Source organism: Vigna umbellata, chromosome 8 (assembly GCF_029865625.1).
Source record: "Vigna umbellata cultivar VRB3 chromosome 8, Vumbellata_1.0, whole genome shotgun sequence".
In the NCBI taxonomy this organism is placed as follows: Eukaryota; Viridiplantae; Streptophyta; class Magnoliopsida; order Fabales; family Fabaceae; genus Vigna; species Vigna umbellata.
Window position 1 is genome coordinate 9,363,014 of NC_142172.1, and position 22,119 is coordinate 9,385,132.

Consider the following 22,119-nt stretch of genomic DNA (forward strand, 5'->3'; position numbering starts at 1 on the left):
CGAAACAAGTATTTGACATTAACTAAAGTAAAACTTTAAATGTGTGGCGTTCCAGGTGTTGGGGATGGGACGTCCGTCCATGCGTTCCAGCCTGTAGGCTCCGTTCCCCGGGGCTTCCACTATCCTGAACGGCCCCTCCCATTTGGCGGCGAGTTTTCCGTGCGCCGGGTTTCGGCGGGCATCCCCCGTTTTTCTCCATACTAAATCCCCCTCTTGGAAACTTCTTGGGCGGACCTTGGAGTTGTATTTTCTCTCGACCATTCGTTTGCAAGCTTCGGCCCTCAGCGCCGCTCGGTCACGCCGTTCGTCCAGGGAGTCCAATTCGATTCTCAACTCTTGATCGTTGAGGTTCAGGTCCTCGACTTCTCGCCTTAAGGACGGTTCGCCCAGCTCAACCGGCAACATGGCATCAGTACCATAAGTTAAGTTGAAAGGGGTTTCGCCTGTGGTTCCATGAGGTGTGCATCTATAGGCCCATAAGACCTCGGGCAGTTCGTCCACCCATGCTCCCTTCCTTTCTCCCAAACGCCGCTTGAGTTCCGAAACTATGGTTTTGTTCACTGCTTCGGCTTGACCGTTCGTCTGGGGATGTTCGACGGAGCTGGTAATGTGCTTGATCCCCAATCCTTTGAAGAATTCGGCGAGTTTTTTATCTATAAACTGCCGGCCGTTGTCTGTGATGATGGATCGGGGGAGGCCGAAGCGACATATCAACTTCCAACAGAATTTCTGGACCTGGGCGGCCGTGATGGTTGCCAGGGGCTCGGCCTCTACCCACTTGGTGAAATAATCCACCGCCACCAAAAGAAACTTCTTCTGCGCCCGCCCTAACGGAAACGGTCCCACGATGTCCATTCCCCATTGGGCGAACGGCCAAGGGGATGATATTGGATTCAGAGCGTGCGGTGGTCGGTGAGAGTGGTTGGCGTGCGCTTGGCAACTGAGGCACTTCTGGACGAACGCTTTCGTATCCGCCTCCATGGTAGACCAATAGTATCCGGCTCTTAGTAACCGGGCTTTCAACGTCCTCCAACCCGTGTGGAGGCCACAGACGCCATTGTGAAGTTCGTCCATGACATAGCGCGCCTCTTCGTTCCCCAGGCATTTAAGGAGGGGGGAGGAGAAGCCTCTTCGGTACAAGTCATCCCCTATGACCAGATAACGGGCCACTTTCTTGGCTTCGCCCGGACTTACCGTCCGCCCCTCATCTTGGCGGGTCATGATCTCCCTGATTTCGGCGCGCCAGTCTTGTCCTCCCCGGGATATCGCCGAGCATTCTACTGAGGGCTGGAGTAGGACCTGCCGTACGACCGTAGTCAACTGTCCCTTCTCCCTTCCCGAACTGAGTTTAGACAGTATGTCTGCCCTCGTGTTTTGTTCTCTGGGAATGTGCTGTATGTCGACTTTATCGAACGCTTTTGCGAGTTCCGTCGCTCGCTGGTAGTACCGCAAGAGGCGCTCCTCTCTGACTTGGAAGTTGCCGTTCATTTGGCCCACTACCAGCTCAGAGTCAGTCCGGCAGGTTATCCTTCTCGCCCCCATGTCCTTTGCCAATTCTAGGCCGGCCACCAGAGCCTCGTACTCAGCTTGATTGTTGGATACTTTGAATTTGAATATTAATGAATGTTCCAGTAAGAATCCATTGGGGCCTTCAAGTACGATGCCGGCCCCGCTGATCGTACGGCCGGATGCTCCATCTACATACAAATTCCAGTTATCCTGGCCGGACGGGGGTAACTCGGCCGCGAAGTCTGCCAAATGTTGGCCTTTAATTGATCCCCTCGGTTCGTAGCGCAAACCGAACTCCGAGAGTTCTACCGCCCATCCTACCATCCGTCCCGCTAGGTCCGGCTTTCTGAGGATCTTGGAGATTGGGAAATCTGTCCGGACTATCACCTGATAGCTTTGAAAATAAGGACGAAGCCTTCGGGACGCGTGCAATAAAGCCACAGCTACCTTCTCCACCCGCTGGTATCGGGTTTCTGCATCCAAAAGCGTCCGGCTCACGAAGTAGATTAGCCTCGCCTGAGGGCGCTCTTGCATTAATACGGCGCTGACGGCCGTTTCGGACACTCCCAAGAAAATGTGCAAATCTCCCCCTGAGACCGGGCGGTTCATGACCGGTGGGTTGCTAAGGATGACCTTGACGTCCTTGAATGCTCGCTCACACTCGTCGTCCCATGACGGACCGGCCCCTTTCTTCAACTTGCGTAGTACCGGCCTCATCCGTTCCGCCAACTTGGGGATGAACCGAGACAAAGCAGTAAGGCGTCCGACTAATCTCTGCACTTCCTTAATGGTGGCTGGACTCTGCATCTGTAGTACCGCGTCGCACTTGTCCGGGTTGGCCTCGATTCCCCTGGATGTCAGCATGAAGCCCAAGAACTTTCCAGCTGCCACCCCGAACGTACACTTTGCGGGGTTTAGGCGCATGCCGAATTTCCTAACTTGGCGGAAAACCTCCTCGAGATCTTGGATGTGTCCTCCTCCGTCCGCCGACCGGACCACCATGTCATCAACATAAACATCCATGCACCGGCCTATCTGGTCCCGGAATATTCTGTCCATTAAGCGCTGATAGGTTGCCCCCGCATTCTTCAGGCCGAACGGCATAACCTCGTAACAGAAGTTAGCCTTCTCCGTGATAAATGCTGTCTTTTCAATGTCTGGCCCGTACATGGGTATTTGGTTATACCCAGAATATGCATCTAGGAAACTCAATATTCGGTGTCCGGAGGCACCGTCCACCAGGGCGTCTATGCTGGGTAAGGGGTGTGAATCCTTCGGGCAGGCTTTGTTCAGATCCGTGTAATCAGTGCACATGCGCCATTTCCCGTTGGTCTTCTTCACCATGACCACGTTAGCTAGCCAGGTGGTGTAAGTGACTGGCCGGACAAAGCCCGCTCTCCTCAACTTCTCCACCTCCTCTGCCACGGCTTTACGCTTCTCTTCACCCATTCTTCGCTTTTTCTGGGCCACGGGGCGAGCGTTCTGGAACAGCGAGAGTTTATGGCACATCACTGCAGGATGAATGCCCGGCATGTCTGCTGCCGTCCACGCAAAAAGATCACGGTTCTTCCAAAGGAGTGCCCTCAGCTCCTTTTCCGTTTCAGGGTCCAGCTCCCTGGCGATGAGTGTGGTCTGGGCGGGCTCCCTCCCTATCAAGATAGGTTGGGTTTCTCCCAAGGGTTCCAGGCGGTCCTCGGTATTGGTCCTCGGGTCGAGGTCCGCCATGGCTACCTCAGAACCTGCCGTCCGCCTCTTTACCGGTTGAACATGCAGCCTTAGTCCCGCTGCATAGCATTCCCGGGCCGTCTTCTGGTCCGCCCTGACGGTGCAGATAGTCCCCTTCTCGGAGGGGTATTTCATCGTGAGGTGGGGGGTGGAGACGATTGCTCCAAAAGCGTTTAAGCACGGCCTTCCGAGCAATACGTTGTATGAGGTGTTGGCCTGTACCAGCAGATACCGGACCCTCTTCTCCTCACTAGACCGTCCGGTCCCCAACCTCGTCCTCAACTCCACATATCCCCTTGTGTCAACTCTTTCTCCTGCGAACCCTACTATCTGCCAATCGTAGGGAACGATCAGATCTTCTGAGATATCCATTTGCAGGAAAGTCTTCCAGTAAAGGATGTTGACCGAACTTCCTTGGTCAACCAGGACTTTGCTTATCCCGTACCGTGCTATTTCTGCCGTTATGACCATTGGGTCGTCCTGGTCGGGATCAGGGGCGTGAAAGTCCTCGTCCGAGAAGGTGATGGGCGGCATGGAGTGACGCGGCTTGTCAACCAGATGGACGGATTGGAGGGCCCGAACGTGGCGTTTACGGGCGGAAGAAGATGACCCTCCTCCCGCGAATCCTCCGGAAATGGTATTAATGTGTCCTCTCAAGGGGCGTTCCCGACTGCGGCTTCGACTTCGGCTCGGGCGCCTTTCGGAGCGAGGTCGTTCCGCTCGGGGATTCCGCGGCTTATCCTTTCGGTAGGCCGGTCTCTGGGCAGACCGTTCGGTTGACTGCGATGGGCGCTCGTCTCGGACGTACTTCTTAAGCTTTCCCGCTCGGATGAGTTCTTCTATTTTGTCCTTGAGGGTCCAGCATTCTTCGGTGCTGTGACCCATGTTTTTGTGGTAGGAGCAATGTTTGCTCCGGTCAGCGTTCTTTGAAGTTTGGAGCCCCTCATGCTCCACTATCAGTTCTGCACTTAGGGCCTCTCGGAGAATTTTCTCCCTTGAGGCGTTCAAGGGCGTATATTGTTGGAAGCGAGGTCCTTTCTTCTGCTCCCGGGGCCTAGGGCCGAACGTTTTTCCCGTAGAATTGGCGGGTTTATTACTGTCCGCCCTCTCTCCCCTGGCTTCTTGAGTTTCTTTTTTATAGGAGAACTTCATCTCCTCTACCCTTATTTCATCAGCTGCTCTTTCCCTCAGCTCCTCCATTGTTTTGGGTGCTCGCCTGCAGACACTATCCTTGAACGGCCCCGGCTTAAGAGCCGGCAGGATGTAGTGAAGGGCGAGCTTCGGTGTCAGGCTTTTCACTCGCCGGACGGTCTTCTGATATCTGTCCATGAACGTCCGCAAGGTCTCGTCCTTCTCCTGCTTGAGGGTCATTAATTCGAATACGGTCAGGTCTTGAGTGCTGCTGGCCGCAAATTGTTTGACGAACAGCTGTTTCAACCCGGCGAAATTTTCTATCGAATTAGGGGGGAGGGTGTTGAACCATTCCAACGCCTCGTCCTCCAATGAGAGCGAGAACGCTCGGCACCAGATGGCGTCATTGCCTGTTCGGAACGCCATCGCGTTCGAGAACGTCTGGATATGGGAGGCAGGGTCCGTTGTTCCGTTATACATTTTGAATTGGGGAGCCATAAATTGCTCCGAAATTTGGACATTCATGATGTTCTGAGTGAACGGGAGTAACAAGGTGGACGACGATTCCGGCTTCACTATCATTCGTCCGTCATCGGCAGCGCTCTCTGCATGCACCGATTTAGCCTTGCTTCCTTCCGCCTCGGACCCGGTAGGCCTCCAGGTTCTATCATACTCGGTATCTGTGGGGGGGCTTCCCTCCGCTACCGTCTTTTCCTTATCCTCCCTTTGCTTTCCTTCATCTATCCGCCCGACCTCCTGGGCTATCCGGGCTTCGTAGTCGGCCTTTACGGCGGCCAATTCGTCCTCGTGACGCTGCTGCATCTCTTCCATTTTTTGCTGCAATGCGCGGATCATCTCCACCGGGTCGTCCGTGCCCTGGTTTCTTGTGGTCACCATTGAGTTTTTGAAATCACACGGCCCCACGGTGGGTGCCAAATGTTTCGGATGTGTAGGGCTGTGCGGTTCCAAGTCTTCCAAGTCCTCCCGTAGTCTTGTCTCCGTGACGGATCTACTCCTGGCGCTTTGGCTCTCCTCTTGATCCGGAGGGGTGGAGACCTACAAAAGATTCTCCGATGCCAAAGTCAGTTTCAGAGCAGTGGTTATTTTCAGTAGTAGCAATAAATGTGCATTCAATGTAACCTATCTACCACTCACCGTGGACCTGTATTTATAGTTTTCGCTATGGGCTTGGGATTAGTGAAAAGTTAATCACGGCCCAAAACGGCCCGATAGCTTCTAATTTCTACTTACCTTTAAACCAGGCTACTTTCCCTTAAATTATGTTGATTAGTGTTTCGGCGGGCGTGGACGTCCGCCCATGTGAAATGGGCGTCTGCCTCGCGCGCACAGAGATCCGCCCATGTGGGGTCCGCCCATGTGGGCTCTTTGGTACGGCGTCCGGTTTTGCTGGTCGTGTCCGCGGGGATCCGCCCATGTGGGATCCGCCCACGTGGGATCCGCCCACGTGGGATCCGCCCACGTGGGATCCGCCCATGTGGGCTCTTCCGTACGGCGTCCGGTTTTGCTCGTCGTGTCCGCCCATGTGATATGGGCGTCCGCCTCGTCCGTATGGAGATCCGCCCAATTAGCTTGGGCGTCCGCTCACATGGATCCTTCCGTACGGCGTCCGGCCCTTGCAGATACAGTTTTCGAATTGGTCTCTTGGACATATTTTCTCTTACAAAATTGTCTCTTCATCTTTTTCTTTATTTTGTATGTTATGTTTTTCATTAATGAAAAACTAGTTCTTTGAAAGTTTAATTTATGAAATCAAGAATTGAGATGTGTTATAACTAGTGCAAAAACAACTTTTAAACATGTTCAATATGTTTCGGTTTTGAAAAATCAAAACTTAAACAAATGCGATGACATTTTTGTAGTTTTAACGAACTTATACATCTCGGTTAAGCGGGAACTAAAGCCTAAAGGAGATATTGCCTCGGTTCTTTGAGTAACCGAAGCCTAAAACCCTGTTAAACCCACTTACCCTATTTGCAAAACAAACTTTTCACCTGACAACTTTTTTGAAAAGGACATACTGTCTTGGTTCTCTAACCACCGAGGAAAAACACCCTGCAAAATCCCTTTATAACCTCTGCAAATTCACTGACATACTCTTGGACAGACCTTACGACATCGGTTGCAGGCAAAACCAATGCAATAGGTCATATACTCCTTCGGGTTTCTGTGTAACCGAGGCGAAAAACTCTGCAAATTGACTCTTATACACTGTCATATTCTGAACACACTATATTGTCTCAGTTCCACACAGAATCGATGTCATATGTCTTACCAAGTAGCTGACCTTTCTGGAATTGAACATTTCAAATTCCTTTTGTCAACACGTATGGCTTCGGTTCTAACAGAACCAATGTCATATTATTTTTCTGTCTCGATTTAACCGCAAAACGAGGCCTATAATCTGAACAAAATTTCAAAATTGGCATTTAATATTTTATTTTGAATTTTTTTTGAATAGTTTAGGCATCGATTGTTAGTCTAACTAAGGCGGTAAATCCCTTATTGCCTCGGTTTTTCACTTAACAGAGGTAATATCGTTTTTCAGGGTTAAAATTTCAGAAACGTAAAACAATAACCCACTACTTCTCCACGAACACTTTCTCTCTTCTACGCAAACTGCATCCTCTCTTGTGCGCACGACATTCGTTGCCTCCACCACTTTTGTTTATCACTGTCACGCTGTCACTAGGCGTTCACGCCACTCCCGCTGTATCCTTCTCAATGCGCCACCGTTTCTCCTTACTATTGTTTGTCATTTCGTCTTCGTGTGGTAAGTTTTTCAAACCCTTCTCCATTTTTCATCTGTGTTTGATAATGATTGAATATGTGACTGATATAATGGTTATAGAAACTAAGACAAAAAACCTACCATTTTTTTATCTCGGTTGGATATACCTTGGTTCATTAACCGTTGTGTATAAACTAAAATAACCGTTGTCGTTTCTCTTTGTTGTACTATGTTTGTTTAACGAGTTTGTTTTTCATCTATCTTATTTTGATATTTTTACTTTTTTATATTAATTGTTTTAATTTTAGAAATCAAATAAAAATTAATTGAATTTTGATTTCACTATTAAAAATACATTAGATATGATTTAATTTATATTATTGATTCAATGACATTTTTCAATTGAATTAATTAATTTATCTTGTTAATTGTTCAAACATTAATCTAAACAAGAAAATTATGATAAGAAAAATTGAGTAAATCTCGAATCTTTAAATTGAATTTGTCATTTCTTGAATATTCTTTCCAATTTATTGCATTTTCAGTTTTTGAATTTCTTTGGTCTAGCACTTACAATTTCATTGCATTTTAGTTATGTTGCATTCTAAACACAAATCTCCGAATTAATTTGCATATGAAAAATTTTATGCGTTAAATACAATATATATATATATATATATATATATATATATATATATATATAATAAAGTTAAATATTATTAATTCAATGAATACCAATCACCACAAAAATAAATTTAATCTAAATGAAATATATAAATATGAAAACTTAATTACATTCAAGAGAAGAACATGAACAAAACAAAAACTACAATGAAACATGAAGATATAAAATGAAAAATTTGACGATGTAAAAAAGGAATGAAAAGTGAAATGGAAAAGAAATGCTTATGAGATGATGGGGTTATCATGTCACTTAAAGAAATTCTAAGATAAATCTCTACGGAATCATCACTTCATCCAAGGAGCAAGATATTAGAAACTCTTTCAATTCATTTAATATTTCAAATTCATATACAAGAAGAATTATTTATAGCATCATGAATCAAAAATTGAAATGCTAAATTCATCATAAATGAAATGAAACTTTAAACCTAAAGGCTTAAAATGTTGGCAACAAATTGAACAGACATAAGATAGAAGAACTTAAATGTCAAAATTAAAAAAAATAAAATGAAGTATTTTTTCATTACATGTGTTCCTTATTTTTCGTATTTTCTCCTATTCACTCCATTTGGTCAAGATTTTGGTTAAGAAAAGCACCTCAACAACCCAGTCTACACGAAAACATGAAACCGTTTACTTTCGTGAACGTGCGTTCTACTCCAACTTTCTAACCTTTTCTGTTTTCCTTCTACTCGTGCCTCAAATTCCCATTTCAATCAATATTAAAACTCATTAAAACAATATTTATAATTTACAAAATAAATAAATAAATAATATTTCTTGTAGTTAGTTTTAATAATACCCGACTTCTACATTTAACTGAACCTACCATAGAAACTAAAATTAAATTAATCATGTTTTATTTTATTTTATTTTTCTTATTATGCTTACATTGTTTTCCAAGATTGTGTAGGAATATAAAATAATATTTTATATATAAATCAGTATCCGATCATAATGATATGTCCAACATAGAAAAATACGGTATTAAGATTTATAAGACCTTATATTATTGTATGTTATCTACACGTATATCAATCTCTTTCTAAACATTTTTTAAGTAGGTATCAGAGTGGTAAATAGAGTTAAGCCAGATTAAAACAAAGGAGATATATATTAAATTAACATATTAAGTGGGTCATTATCTTCTACAATAGTCCATGGAAGCCAGTGAGTACAAATATTTGATTTTATTTTCTCATATTATAAAAAAAATTATCACTTATATCTTATTTGAATACAATTATTTGTTAATAAGAAAAATGAGTGGTTTATAAAAAAATGGGTAGGAAAACAGACAAATAGAAGTAAACGCTAATTGCACTTGCTACGTATCACTAACACAGACTGAAGTGGTCAGTGTCAGTGGTCCTGAAAACAAGTATCGTTTTCTTCACTTTTTCCCGCCCACCATAGTTGAACGACTTCGTTTCTATTATTCTATTCTTTTCTTATTTTTGCCCATTTCACTTTATATAAGGTTTTGCTAACTATTGATCTATCGAGTTAATTAACGTATGTATATAAAATATTTATTTATTTTTAGATTTAGTAGATTTTTTATAGTATTATTATTATAATTTTTTTTTCAATATTGTCTCATGAATGTTCTAAATTTGATTTTTTTTAAATAATCTATTAAGTCACATTAATTATAAAAGTGTTCCAACAATAACATATAATATAAATATAATCAACGAATAATATGTTATTTATCAAAGATAACTTATTGAAATAATTTACGATACAAGCACTGAATGTTACCTCTCAATGTAGGAACATGTCACTATGAATTTAATAAAAGGAATTATATTGAACTTAAAGAAAAAAGTGGGAAACACAACCATTCTCATATCATCATATAAAATAGCACTCATAATCTCACACAAACACCACCATGCTCTTAATATAACCATACATTCTCGTCCATGTGTCATCATGTTATCATATATTTTCATGCTTAACCCCAATATCACATGTATTTATATGTTCTTCATTTCATCATCAATCAACATTATAATCACCACATGATAATATCAACACATACAAGGCATGCTAACACATTTATTCATGTCAAGGAACCATTTTCACCAAACAAAACATTTAACATAAACATATAATTGTTGTTATCTTCCCTTATCTTACAACATAGATACTCACAAGCTAACAATACAACTACAAGCACAACACAACCTCTGCTCACTTAAGACCTTTTAGTGCATTGTTACCCAACAAGCACAACTAGCACTGGTGAAAGAAAGACTTATAGAGAAAAGAAACAACTCAACAAGAACGAGAGAAGATAATGTAAGAGCTATAAGGCTTGCCTCCAAGCTTCCCTTGACCTAATATAGTCATGTATTACCTTTCTAAGGGTACAAAATAGTACCTTTTTAGCGTGCTTTGAACCTATTTCTTAATAAAAAGCAAAACAATAATATATTACTCTCTGAGTCAGCTTTTATCCTAAAAAAGGACAACAAGATATCAAAGTGTCAAGCCATATTCTCCCTCCATATATTTTCTCTATAGCCACGTGTCTTTCCTAGTTTCTATTCTAAACATCGCACTAACACAAAGCCTTATCGAAAGGGTTCAACGATGAACATAAATCACGATGCATGCAACCTTCTTCATAACGTCTAACGCACACACAACTTCTTATGCACATACAACGCCTAAGGCACAAACATAATTTAATAGTTCACTCGTCTAACAAGCACTCATATAACATTGAGGTTTCTAACCACATTAAACTCGTTTAACCAACATAGACATGAACCTCGTCTACTCTTGACTCATTTGTTCTACCTCTAGCTATTCCCAAGGGTCTTACAAATTGATACATTATTCATTAAGATTCATTTTAACTTGGTTCTTAATCCATTTATCATTATGGCTTTAATATTTTTTTCTAACACTACAAACTATATATTAGATGATATCTAAAGAGATATTAGATGAGGTCCAGTAGTTGGCTAATGTTGGAAAAACAAATCTTTTCTCTTGATGAACTTTGACTGCATATTACACATGTTAGTCAAATAGCATCATTGATTTTCATTACCCAATAGTGTTTTGTTATAATCAAAATCACACAATGGTGTTATCAAACCGCTTAATGAGGTTTATTAGATCATCTAATCTTAATGTCTTCTTTTCTTTATTTTCAAAATTAGAATTAGGATTTTTATAATTCTCCTTCCAGATCTTAAGCTCATTGTTTAATATTTGTTTGTGTCTAACATATTTTTTTAATGAGTCATTAAAGTTTCAATCCATTCAGAAAAAAAAAATTGAACTCTCTCTTAGAATTAAAAACAAATTAAGAGAGAAGAGATAAGTTAGATAGAAGTTCATGATAAGCTTTAATGACTAAATGCCTATCAACAAAATCTACCTCATCTTCAAGCTCATCAAGTCAAAATTTCTTAAGAAAATAAGATCAAGACAACCACGATGCTAAAATTAATTTGTCAAACTCATGATCAAATAATCAAATATTGCATGTATTTAAGGATGTAAGCATTCATGGAACTTTGATTCATGTGCTTTTCCGCCAATGTTATTTAGTTTTAATCAAGATATTTTTATTTCACTTTATGTGAGCCTTTGTGGTTGAAAACTTAAACACTATATTAGCAATTTATCTACATAAATTTAACACTTAATTCTTTATTTAGAGTCAATAAATAAACTCAATTTAAGATAATTAAAAATTTAAATGAACCAAAATCAAATCAAGTAATACTAAAAGTTATGTATATAAAATTTCACAAACATATGAATATAAAAATCAAAGAAAGGTAACTCAAACTATTGGCAACCAAAAGTGAATTTAACTAGCACATGATATGCATAAATTAACAACATTTAATCAGTTAAGGTTACCCAGAAAATGATAAGCACATAAAGCAATGTTGATCATGAATTAGTGAATCAATCATCGAAAGAGAAAGTTTGCCACAAAATTTAGAGACCAAAACATAATTATCAATAATACTTTTGTGAAAAAAAACAATTAAAGATTGAATTACTAACATATTTTGCATCAGATTTGGAGATTTTTATCTTTCATACACATGATCTCATGTTCGCATTTCAAAACTTGTTCACTGTTTTGGTACCTTTAACATCAGAATGCACACACACACACACACACACACTATGTTAATAATGTTTATTATTAAAATAAATTATGCTTGAAATCGTATGATCTAGATACCAAATGATAAATAATGAAACACACACTAGTGACATTTTTCTTCAAAACTGTCACTAGTGGCATTTTTGCAAATATTTACACAACTATAGTCTTTGTTCTTTAAACAACTGAAGCTTATTCTTCTATTTAGGGTTAAATTTCTAGAAAACTTACTTCTCGACCACAACATTGTGTCACTATCTCTATTTTAACTACTCTTGATAAATTCCCAATAGAGTTAGTTTTGATGATAATTTGACATTTATCTTGTTTTGGTTCTATTAAATATTTCTGTTAATCACCCCGACTTTACTTGTTTTGTAGGTTTGATAAAGTCAGAGAATCAAAGAGAAAATATAAAGAAAATAGAGAAATTATGAGCAAAATACAACAAACTAACTTCAGCACGGCTATAGTGTGAAATTTAGGGCTTGAGCCACATCAGAAAACCCCTTTTTGAGGGAAACCTCAAGCCTTAATCTGGGCTAAAGTCATGAGAAATCTTTCACCTAGAAGTAATCTCAAGAGGCTCCAACCTAGAAATACAAAGCTTAAGCCATAGAGGAAACCCACCTTGGGAGGAAACCTCACGGTTGAAGCCATGGAAGCCACGGCTAAAGCCATACTATCAAAGTCTATATAAATAAGATTTCAACTTTGTTTTATATAGAGTTTTTTTGAGAACTTTTGAGAGACTCCTTTAGAGAGTTTTAGAGAGAGACTTTAGAGAGCCTTCTCACACACTTCCTCTGCATTTTAAACAACATCATAAAAGCACTAGGAGATAGAGTTTCTTCCATGTATTAACTTCTTTCCATCCATTGTGAGGAATTAAGTCTCCTAGGTGTTAAAGTGAGATGCAAACCACTTTGAAACTCTCTTGTATTTAGTATTATTTTTATTTCAGAATGTTTGCTTTTGATCACATGTTTATTAATTGATTTATGCTTGTTGTTGGATGAAGTGATCCCTTATCGTATTTCACTGACTTGGGATTAAGTAAAAGCTAGTTTCAAGTTGTGGTTCACTCAACTCTCCTGTATGCTTTTAGATGCTAGGAATAGATCTAAAGTTGCAATTGGATATAGGGTCATGATCTTAATGCAGGTGATCAATTCAAGTAATCATTGGGAAATCATACTAAAGTTTGGTGATCCTAGACTCTAGGTGCCAAGAATGAACCTAGAGTTATATTTAAAGAGAACTCTCAACACTTTCTTATTTGCTGTATCATGTTTAACATAAATATGATACAAAAGAGGGACAAAGTGGTAGAGTCAAACTTCAACACGATTTAATCATCTAAAAGTCACATGTTTATAATTCAAACTATTTTCCAACATCTTTTACTTTATTTTCATGAAACAAATATGTTTTATACATTTCAAGCTAGTTAGAACATTGCATTTTCTACCAAATTCCTGTTGATACGATACTTGTTATACTACAAACTACCAAATATACTTGTTGGTATATTTGGTTGCTACGCGGGCTCCCTAAGATCTTTTACCATTTTTGAAAGTTACTTCTCCATTGGTGGTCTCCTCTCTATGCAAAGCTCTTCTCTATTGTGAAACATCTTGTTCTCATCTCGTTTTCTCGTGAAACACGATTTAATCATCTAAAAGTCACATGTTTATAATTCAAACTATTTTCCAACATCTTTTACTTTATTTTCATGAAACAAATATGTTTTATACATTTCAAGCTAGTTAGAACATTGCATTTTTACCAAATTCCTGTTGATACGATACTTGTTATACTACAAACTACCCAATATACTTGTTGGTATATTTGGTTGCTACGCGGGCTCCCTAAGATCTTTTACCATTTTTGAAAGTTACTTCTCCATTGGTGGTCTCCTCTCTATGCAAAGCTCTTCTCTATTGTGAAACATCTTGTTCTCATCTCGTTTTCTTGTGAAACACGATTTAATCATCTAAAAGTCACATGTTTATAATTCAAACTATTTTCCAACATCTTTTAATTTATTTTCATGAAACAAATATGTTTTATACATTTCAAGCTAGTTAGAACATTGCATTTTCTACCAAATTCCTGTTGATACGATACTTGTTATACTACAAACTACCCAATATACTTGTTGGTATATTTGGTTGCTACGCGGGCTCCCTAAGATCTTTTACCATTTTTGAAAGTTACTTCTCCATTGGTGGTCTCCTCTCTATGCAAAGCTCTTCTCTATTGTGAAACATCTTGTTCTCATCTCGTTTTCTTGTGAAACACGATTTAATCATCTAAAAGTCACATGTTTATAATTCAAACTATTTTCCAACATCTTTTAATTTATTTTCATGAAACAAATATGTTTTATACATTTCAAGCTAGTTAGAACATTGCATTTTCTACCAAATTCCTGTTGATACGATACTTGTTATACTACAAACTACCCAATATACTTGTTGGTATATTTGGTTGCTACGCGGGCTCCCTAAGATCTTTTACCATTTTTGAAAGTTACTTCTCCATTGGTGGTCTCCTCTCTATGCAAAGCTCTTCTCTATTGTGAAACGTCTTGTTCTCATCTCGTTTTCTTGTGAAATATCTTGTTCTCCTCTCTTCCCCATTTCCATTCTTGGTCGTCATAAATCACCTTTTATTGTTTCAAGGTTCATTTTCCTCTTTATTGCATTTGTTTTGATCTGTTTGATGTTTATTCGCAACGAGGAGACACATAGTGACGTGTTTTGGTCCTCGTCACAAGTTCATCAAGTATCTTACATTTATTTTGGTCTGTTTAATGTTTAATTTTTTTTACGTCACATATAGACTCCCGTTCTTCCAAAATCGAAACTTATATTTAAAGAATATGTTTCGGTTAAGAATTGAAGTCTAAAGTCTTCATGTTTTACTTCATCTTAATATGCTTTGGTTGTAGAATAAAAATAATCCTTAAAATAACCAATACCAAATCTATTTTAGTACTAGATATTGACCATTAATAATTTGTGACCTCTTATATTTTTGGATTTTTCTTCAATTTTTTTCATCATTTGAATATTTCCTTACAGCAAAGAATCCATTTTCTATATTTTGCCTTTTTAATTCACTTTAACTTCCAGAGTTTCACAAGTAATATCTTGTTGTTTACGTAATATTATCTTAGAATCCTTGATAACTATTCATGTTCATTGTATTCTTCTTTAATACATGTCGTTTTATAAAAGTTCAACTCGATCTCACAATTATAAGTCTTAAATATTCTCATAAAGCCAAATTTAACCACTGAACATTTAAAAAATTGATATGCCTACAATAATACCTCTTATACTCACATAAAGGATACATATAAAATAATTAATACATAATAAAATATAAATATTATATACTTTAAAATCTTTACCGATTTGTAATATTTTAATATACTTTTTTTTGTGAAAATTGTGTCTAATTCGTGTATTTTATAAAGATGCCAAATGTGAATTGTACATTAATGTAGAATGATATCTTACTAGCCGACACCATCTGCGGTCAAATATACACTTTGTCTTACAAAACAATTTGAAGAAAGTCTACATAAATTCCTCCAATATAGATGTGTCAGTTAACTAAGCAGGGTTATCGTGTTTCACACAAAGGTGAATACAACATGTAAAAGTCATCATTTTATTATGGACAAAATCTCTACTCTTATAGTCAAAGTATTCACACAACATTATGTAAATTGTATAATAATTAAAAATTATATAAATAATACTACTTTTCGTTAAAATATGTATAAAGTGGATTTTATAAAGTTTAAACTACACACAATTAAACCTAATTAAAATGCTTAAATAAATTAAGAAAAAAAGTATTATTTTAGCTAATAATTTTTAAGTTTTTTATAAAATTATTGTTAAATATATTTTTAGTCTTTAAATTTTTACGTTAAATTAAAATTCGTTTTTGTCTAAAATTTTAATATATTTTGGTCCCTAAAGTTTAAAAAAGAATGAATATATAATTATTTTAATTCAATTAAGTTAAATTTTTTGAGCGTTTTATAATAATATTTAAGTTGTTTACACATTTGTTATATTTCCACTTTAGTTTTAACTGGAAAACATGTTTGGCACGTTAAATAAATTTAATGTCATTAGGTTAAAAAAAACTATGTTTGTTTATTTTTAAAATTATAAGACCAAAATATATCAAAATTTTAAATATAAACAAATTTCAATTTCACGTCAAAATTGAAAGAGTAAAAATATATTTAACTCTTTAAATTATTATAAATAATTTATCTGATTAAATATGAATATATATATATATATATATATATATATAGATATATATATATATATATATATATATATATGCACTATACGTAATAAGTGTATAAAAAATACGTCATCAAAAGAGATAAATTTGTTTTTTAAACCATTTTAATAAAGTAAGTCGTTTTATAAATGTTTTGATAAGAAACTTTAACAGTCCAGCTGCAAAAATGCATGCAATTAATTTGAAATATATCGAATAAAATTTAATACTTTGTTACGGAAGGTACAATCTATCAACTGTCATCGATTACTTTGAAAGATTGGAAGGATATGTTTCTTCTTTCTACAGAGAAAGGACGTATCACCCAAACAATAACTACTATTAGGTACCTGCATGCATGCATGAACCAACTTTTTTGTGCCAATAACTATATATCACATAATTTGCATTTGATCTTAGCCTAATATATATGTTCTGAGAAGGTTCATATATGAACACAAAATGTTCTACTTTCATATTAGTCAAATGCCATCATTGTGACTCTGTCCCCATTGTTTAATGTATACCTTACTCATAAATCTAAATTAGTCAATGGTTCAGTTGGTTTATCATATATTAAATGATTCACATAATATACTGTTATAGCATAAATTATGTTGATGTGAACCCATGCATTGTCCCTAAAGTAGATTGTATAATCAAAAACATTTAGAGATCCGAAACTTTGCAATAAGTGAATGTTGTTAGGATAATAGTACATTTTTTTTTTAATTTCTATAAAAAATTATGCTTTTAATATCTAGAAGGTTTGTCATTTAATAAGGTAAATTCGTGCACTATTGACAAGAGAGAGAAAAAAAAAACTCAGCTAGTTTTGCATTAAGCAAATAATCTTTGTGGGGAAAAATATTGATATTGTAATACATCTTGTAACATATGATTCATGCCTGATTTAATGTTAACTAATAAATAGTTTATATTACTAATTTTGTTTCATATGTTCCGTCTTTAAAGAAATCAATTCCTATTTTGTAAAAGATACATATTTGATGAGTAAATCAAAATGAAATGAAATATTTATAATTATATATATATATATATATATATATATATATATATATATATTACAATTTTAGTTTGATAAATAAGTATTACGCAAACTAAAATATTGATATAGATTTAATAAAAATATTTATATTAAATTAAAAATTTAGTCATAATTAATTTATACCAATATTATATGTAAAAATCATTTTAAATTTTGAATTAGAGTACTTCATAATTTTTCTTTAACGAGATAGAAATCTTTGGGAATTTTTTTTATTTCTTTTAGTTTTTCCTTTTCATTTTATTTTTAAATTGGATTTGTTTACATAACGGCTTAGTAATTTTAAATATAAACTATAATTTGAAAAATAACTATTTATTACTAATTTGAATTATATATAATAAATATTTATATTGAATAGCCCTATTTATAATCATAATTTAAATATGAATTTAAAAATATTATGAAGTTTAATTTAAATTAAAAGATATGAAAAATAAGTCAAGCTATATTAAAACCCATCAAATACGGGTTTTTAAAACCCTGGATGATCAAAATTAATTTGAAGGAAAATGACAATAATGAGATAAGACAGGTTTGAAACACTGTGCTTGTGAATTTTGACAAACCTAATGTCGACAATTAATAGGTAAGACATTTGGAAGATAATGTACAAAATCATAGACAAAGAAATATGGATTTAGTAAATGCAGGTCTATCTACGTGACTATATTATACTATCTATGTGTTTGACACAAAGTTTGGTATTTGTCTCAATCACCACTTTTTCGGCTTTTAAATTTTGTATTAGATTATTTAAGTGTTTCATCTAAATATATTAATTTAACTATTTAATCACATATCTAATTAACTAATATTATAGAAAGTACATTTCATATATACTAACTTGTATGATAAATAAATGTGAAATGTAAAAGTTAATTTATAAGAAATGGTTATTTTTTAATATACAAAACATGCTTTAAATTTAAGAAATTATAACGTTATTGATATGTTTTTTAAAAGAAAATAAATTAAAATTGATGGTATAAGTAAAAATGTTGAAAATTATAAATTGAAAAGGATGAGATGCTAATATTTTCTTTTCAAAATACTCTTGTGAAAGAATTTGTTAAAATAACAACCAAAAATATTCTTTTTTTTTATTTTATAATTATTCTAATTTATGTAACTAGTTTACGCACTAGTAAAAAAACGTCATTTTAACACGCTATATACGCCTCGGTTTTACTAGAACCGAAGCGTATAAAAGCACGGTGGCATTTTCGTAGTTTTATGGAAGTTATATGCCTCGGTTTAAAAAAACCCGAAACGCCAGATATCTACTACCTCGGTTAAGTCAAAAACCGAGGCATAAAGGTTCAATATATTTTCAAAATTGCCATTATAGTTTTTATTTTTTTTTTTATTTTCTGATATAATAGGCACCGGTTAAACTGAATAACCGAAGCAGTATCATTATATAATCTCGGATATATTTTGAACCGAGGCACAATAGGCAGTCCAGACCCGTGACCTAATAAAGGGATCAGCTTTATTTTCAGTTTCAGATCTGCCCTTTCTCTTCTTCCCTTTCTCTTCTTCTTGAACGCATATTCCTTTCTCTTCTTCCCTTGAACGCAGACCAGAGTACAGGAGAGTGTTGTGATGGAGGTGAGTGGCCAGCGAAGACGCGACGAGACGCGGGGAGGCGAGGCGAGGCGCGGCGAGGCGAGGCACGGCGAGGACGGGTCTGATAGCGACGAGGCGAGGCGCGGCGAGAACGCGTCTGATAGCGGGGAGGCGAGGCGCGGCGAGAACGCGTCTGATAGCAGCGAGGCGAGGCGCGGCGAGGACGCGTCTGATAGCGGCGAGGCGAGGCGCGGTGCGGCGAGGCGAGGCACGGTGCGGCGAGGTCGCGTCTGATAGTGGTGAGGCGCGGCGCTGCGAGGTCGCGTATGGTAGCGGCGAGGCGCGGCGTGGTGAGGTCTTCGATGGAGACGACTGCGCGAGGACGTTGGCAGTTCACGGCGCGGCGGGGTCGCGTCTGGTAGCGGTGAGGCGCGGCAGTGGCGGTGGCGCGTTGCGAGGAAGCGACAGTGGAGGGATTTTAGGGTTTCTGAAATGCAGAATTGGAGAATTAGGTTTTTCAGATTTGGGATTTTTGTTAGGGTTTCAGCCATTCATCTCATTTCAGTTTTGTTATCTGAGTGTGTTATCTGAGTTTGTGAAACAATTTGTTATCTGAGTTTGTTTGTGAAACAATTTGTTATCTGAGTTTATGAAAAAGCTTGGTTATGTCTTCGGATGTCTTCGGATTGTAGAGGGGTCTTGTTCATCTTTTAAGGTTTTTCAGTTTTGGGTGTTTGAAATTAGAATCTGGAATTGAAATCAAAATAAAAAAAAAGATCTTACTGCCTCGGTTCAAGTTCTACCCGAGGCAGTAGAGGCAGACAAAATAACTCGGTCCATAACCGAAACAAAAAGTCTACAATTTTTTGTCTCGCCTGAATACGCTGCGGTTCAAAAACCGGTGCGAATGATTAAAATTAACCGGTGCGAATGCCCTTCCTTGTATTAGTGACGTGACCCGCACTTCTAAAAATATATTCAAATCTAGGTGCTGAAAATGGAAATAAAAATTTAAATCATATTGAATAAAATACACGTAATGAAATTAGATTAATCTATTGTTTTATAACTTTTTATAATTAGATATTAATATGAAAAAAATTACATTTATAGTGTGTGTGTCTATATATATATATATATATATATATATATATATATATATATATATATATATATATAAAGTCATATTCAATGAAAAAAAATCAATTTTTAAAAAATGTAAATTTGATTATAGTATATTATAATATTTATTGTTGGGTTTTCAAATTTAGAAAAAAATTAATTATTAAGAGATGATTAGTTTGTAAAAGTCATTTTAAGTATTATGTAAAAATGTAAAAATGGTTTAACAAAATAATTTAGGCAATAATATGTTAAAGATATTTTAACATAATAATTGTTAGTGATAGATTTGTTAGTATATAACTCAATTATATAGAATTATTTTACTTAAACACTTTTTTTTTGTAATTGTGTTTTTAATGAAAATGGTACTATTTATCTAACACTTTATTTTTAAATTGAAAACATACTTTCCATTCACCACACGCATGCATGTCGGCATGTGTGTGATCAAATGTCAAATATATTAAAATAGTACTTTAATATCTTTTCATCAAAATTAAGTTTTCCCAACAATTGAATCAGGCATATTAAATTATCATCGTGATTATTCATAAAAATTTAAATAATAAGGGTTAGCTTCACTAAAAAAAATCTTAAAAAGTATTAAAATAGAGTAATTATTTATTTCTATTTCAAAAAACATATTGAGGATTGAAACAAAATACAATGAAATTTAATCTAAATTATTATTTTTAATTAAACTCATTATATTATATATTTCTATATATAATCCAAAAGAAAATCACTATTTTAAATTGGCTCTACTTTTTCTTTAAAATGCGTCTTAATAAATTAAAATTCAGGAGATGATATTTATAAATTATCTCAACTTTTAGATTAAATGATATAAGGGTTAGCTTCACTAAAAAAGTCTTAAAAAGTAATAAAATAGTGTAATTATTTACTTCTATTTAAAAAAAAACATATTGAGGATTGAAACCAAATATAATGAAATTTAATCTAAATTATTTTTTAAATTACATTCATTATATTGGTATATATAATCCATAGGCCAATCACTGTTTTAACTGGCTCTACTTTTGCTTTAAAAATGTGTCTTAATAAATTAAAATTCAGGAGATAATATTTATAAATTATATCAACTTTTAGATCATATAAAACTTTTAGAGAACGGAGTATCTATAAACTTAGTTTATTGTATTAATTATGTAAAAATTAGAATGCATAGTAACAATATCTCACTCTCTCTTCACACACGCATGTTCCATGTGGCACACGATCACTCAGGATTTACTTTATAGTCAAATTTGTGCTGTGTTTTGAGGTTTGTAACATTTTTGTTTTGCTACCTTAATTAGCTTCCACCTTCTTCATTCCTCACAAGTCAAATAACAGCTACCACTTGCCATGTGAAACTTATTTCAATGATCTTGTCTCCTTCTTTATTCCAATTATTTATTCTTGAGTGTTGCTTCAAGTTCAATGCTATTTCATCTCTTCACAAGAAAAAAAGAAGAGAGTAGGTTACACACTCACTACTTTTCAATTATTCATTTACAGCGATACAACAAAATGATAAAATATAATTGAATGACACATGATCAGAGGAAATAGTGAATCGTTTTAATTTAATGTAAGTCAAGAATAAATGGTAAAAAAATTTGTTTATATATGTATTACATGTGTCTGAATACATGTCTTCCTTTTGTGTCTAGATATACTTATTTTTTTTTATGGTATAATAAGAATATATCATGATGACATGACCAATTATATATTGACCAAGATAACTTTCATTTTTAATTAAATACTGATTCAGGTAATTAGCCATACGAACTAGACTCGTTAAAAACTCATAAATAATAATATAAAAATATAATAGTTTAAGAGATAACTATTTTATGTTTATTAATTACCATATTTAATACCTTCTAATGCACCTGACTGACTTGAAAATCACATTATCTTTTAAAAACACAATCTTTGTTCGATTAGGAGATGATAAGTATTTTGAAGTTGGAGGCTTGAAGCATTTGAACTGCTTTCTGGAGTCTTTGTAGAATATAATGGTCACTGAAAATGTCATGAGTGTAACCATTATTAGATAATGAACAATTTCACATTTTG

The 22,119-nt window shown here is 35.9% G+C and overlaps 1 protein-coding gene across 1 annotated transcript; it reads right to left on the bottom strand.

Annotated features, from left to right (window-relative positions):
• Positions 1–18: 18 nt before the first annotated feature.
• Positions 19–19,457, bottom strand: LOC148193994 (uncharacterized). Its single transcript, XM_088097084.1, has 2 exons — positions 18,741–19,457; positions 19–5,421 (listed from the first exon to the last, which is right to left on the bottom strand). The coding sequence occupies exons 1-2, from the start codon at positions 19,455–19,457 to the stop codon at positions 19–21; spliced, it is 6,120 nt and encodes a 2,039-aa protein (XP_087953210.1).
• Between the last annotated feature and the right edge of the window lie 2,662 nt (positions 19,458–22,119).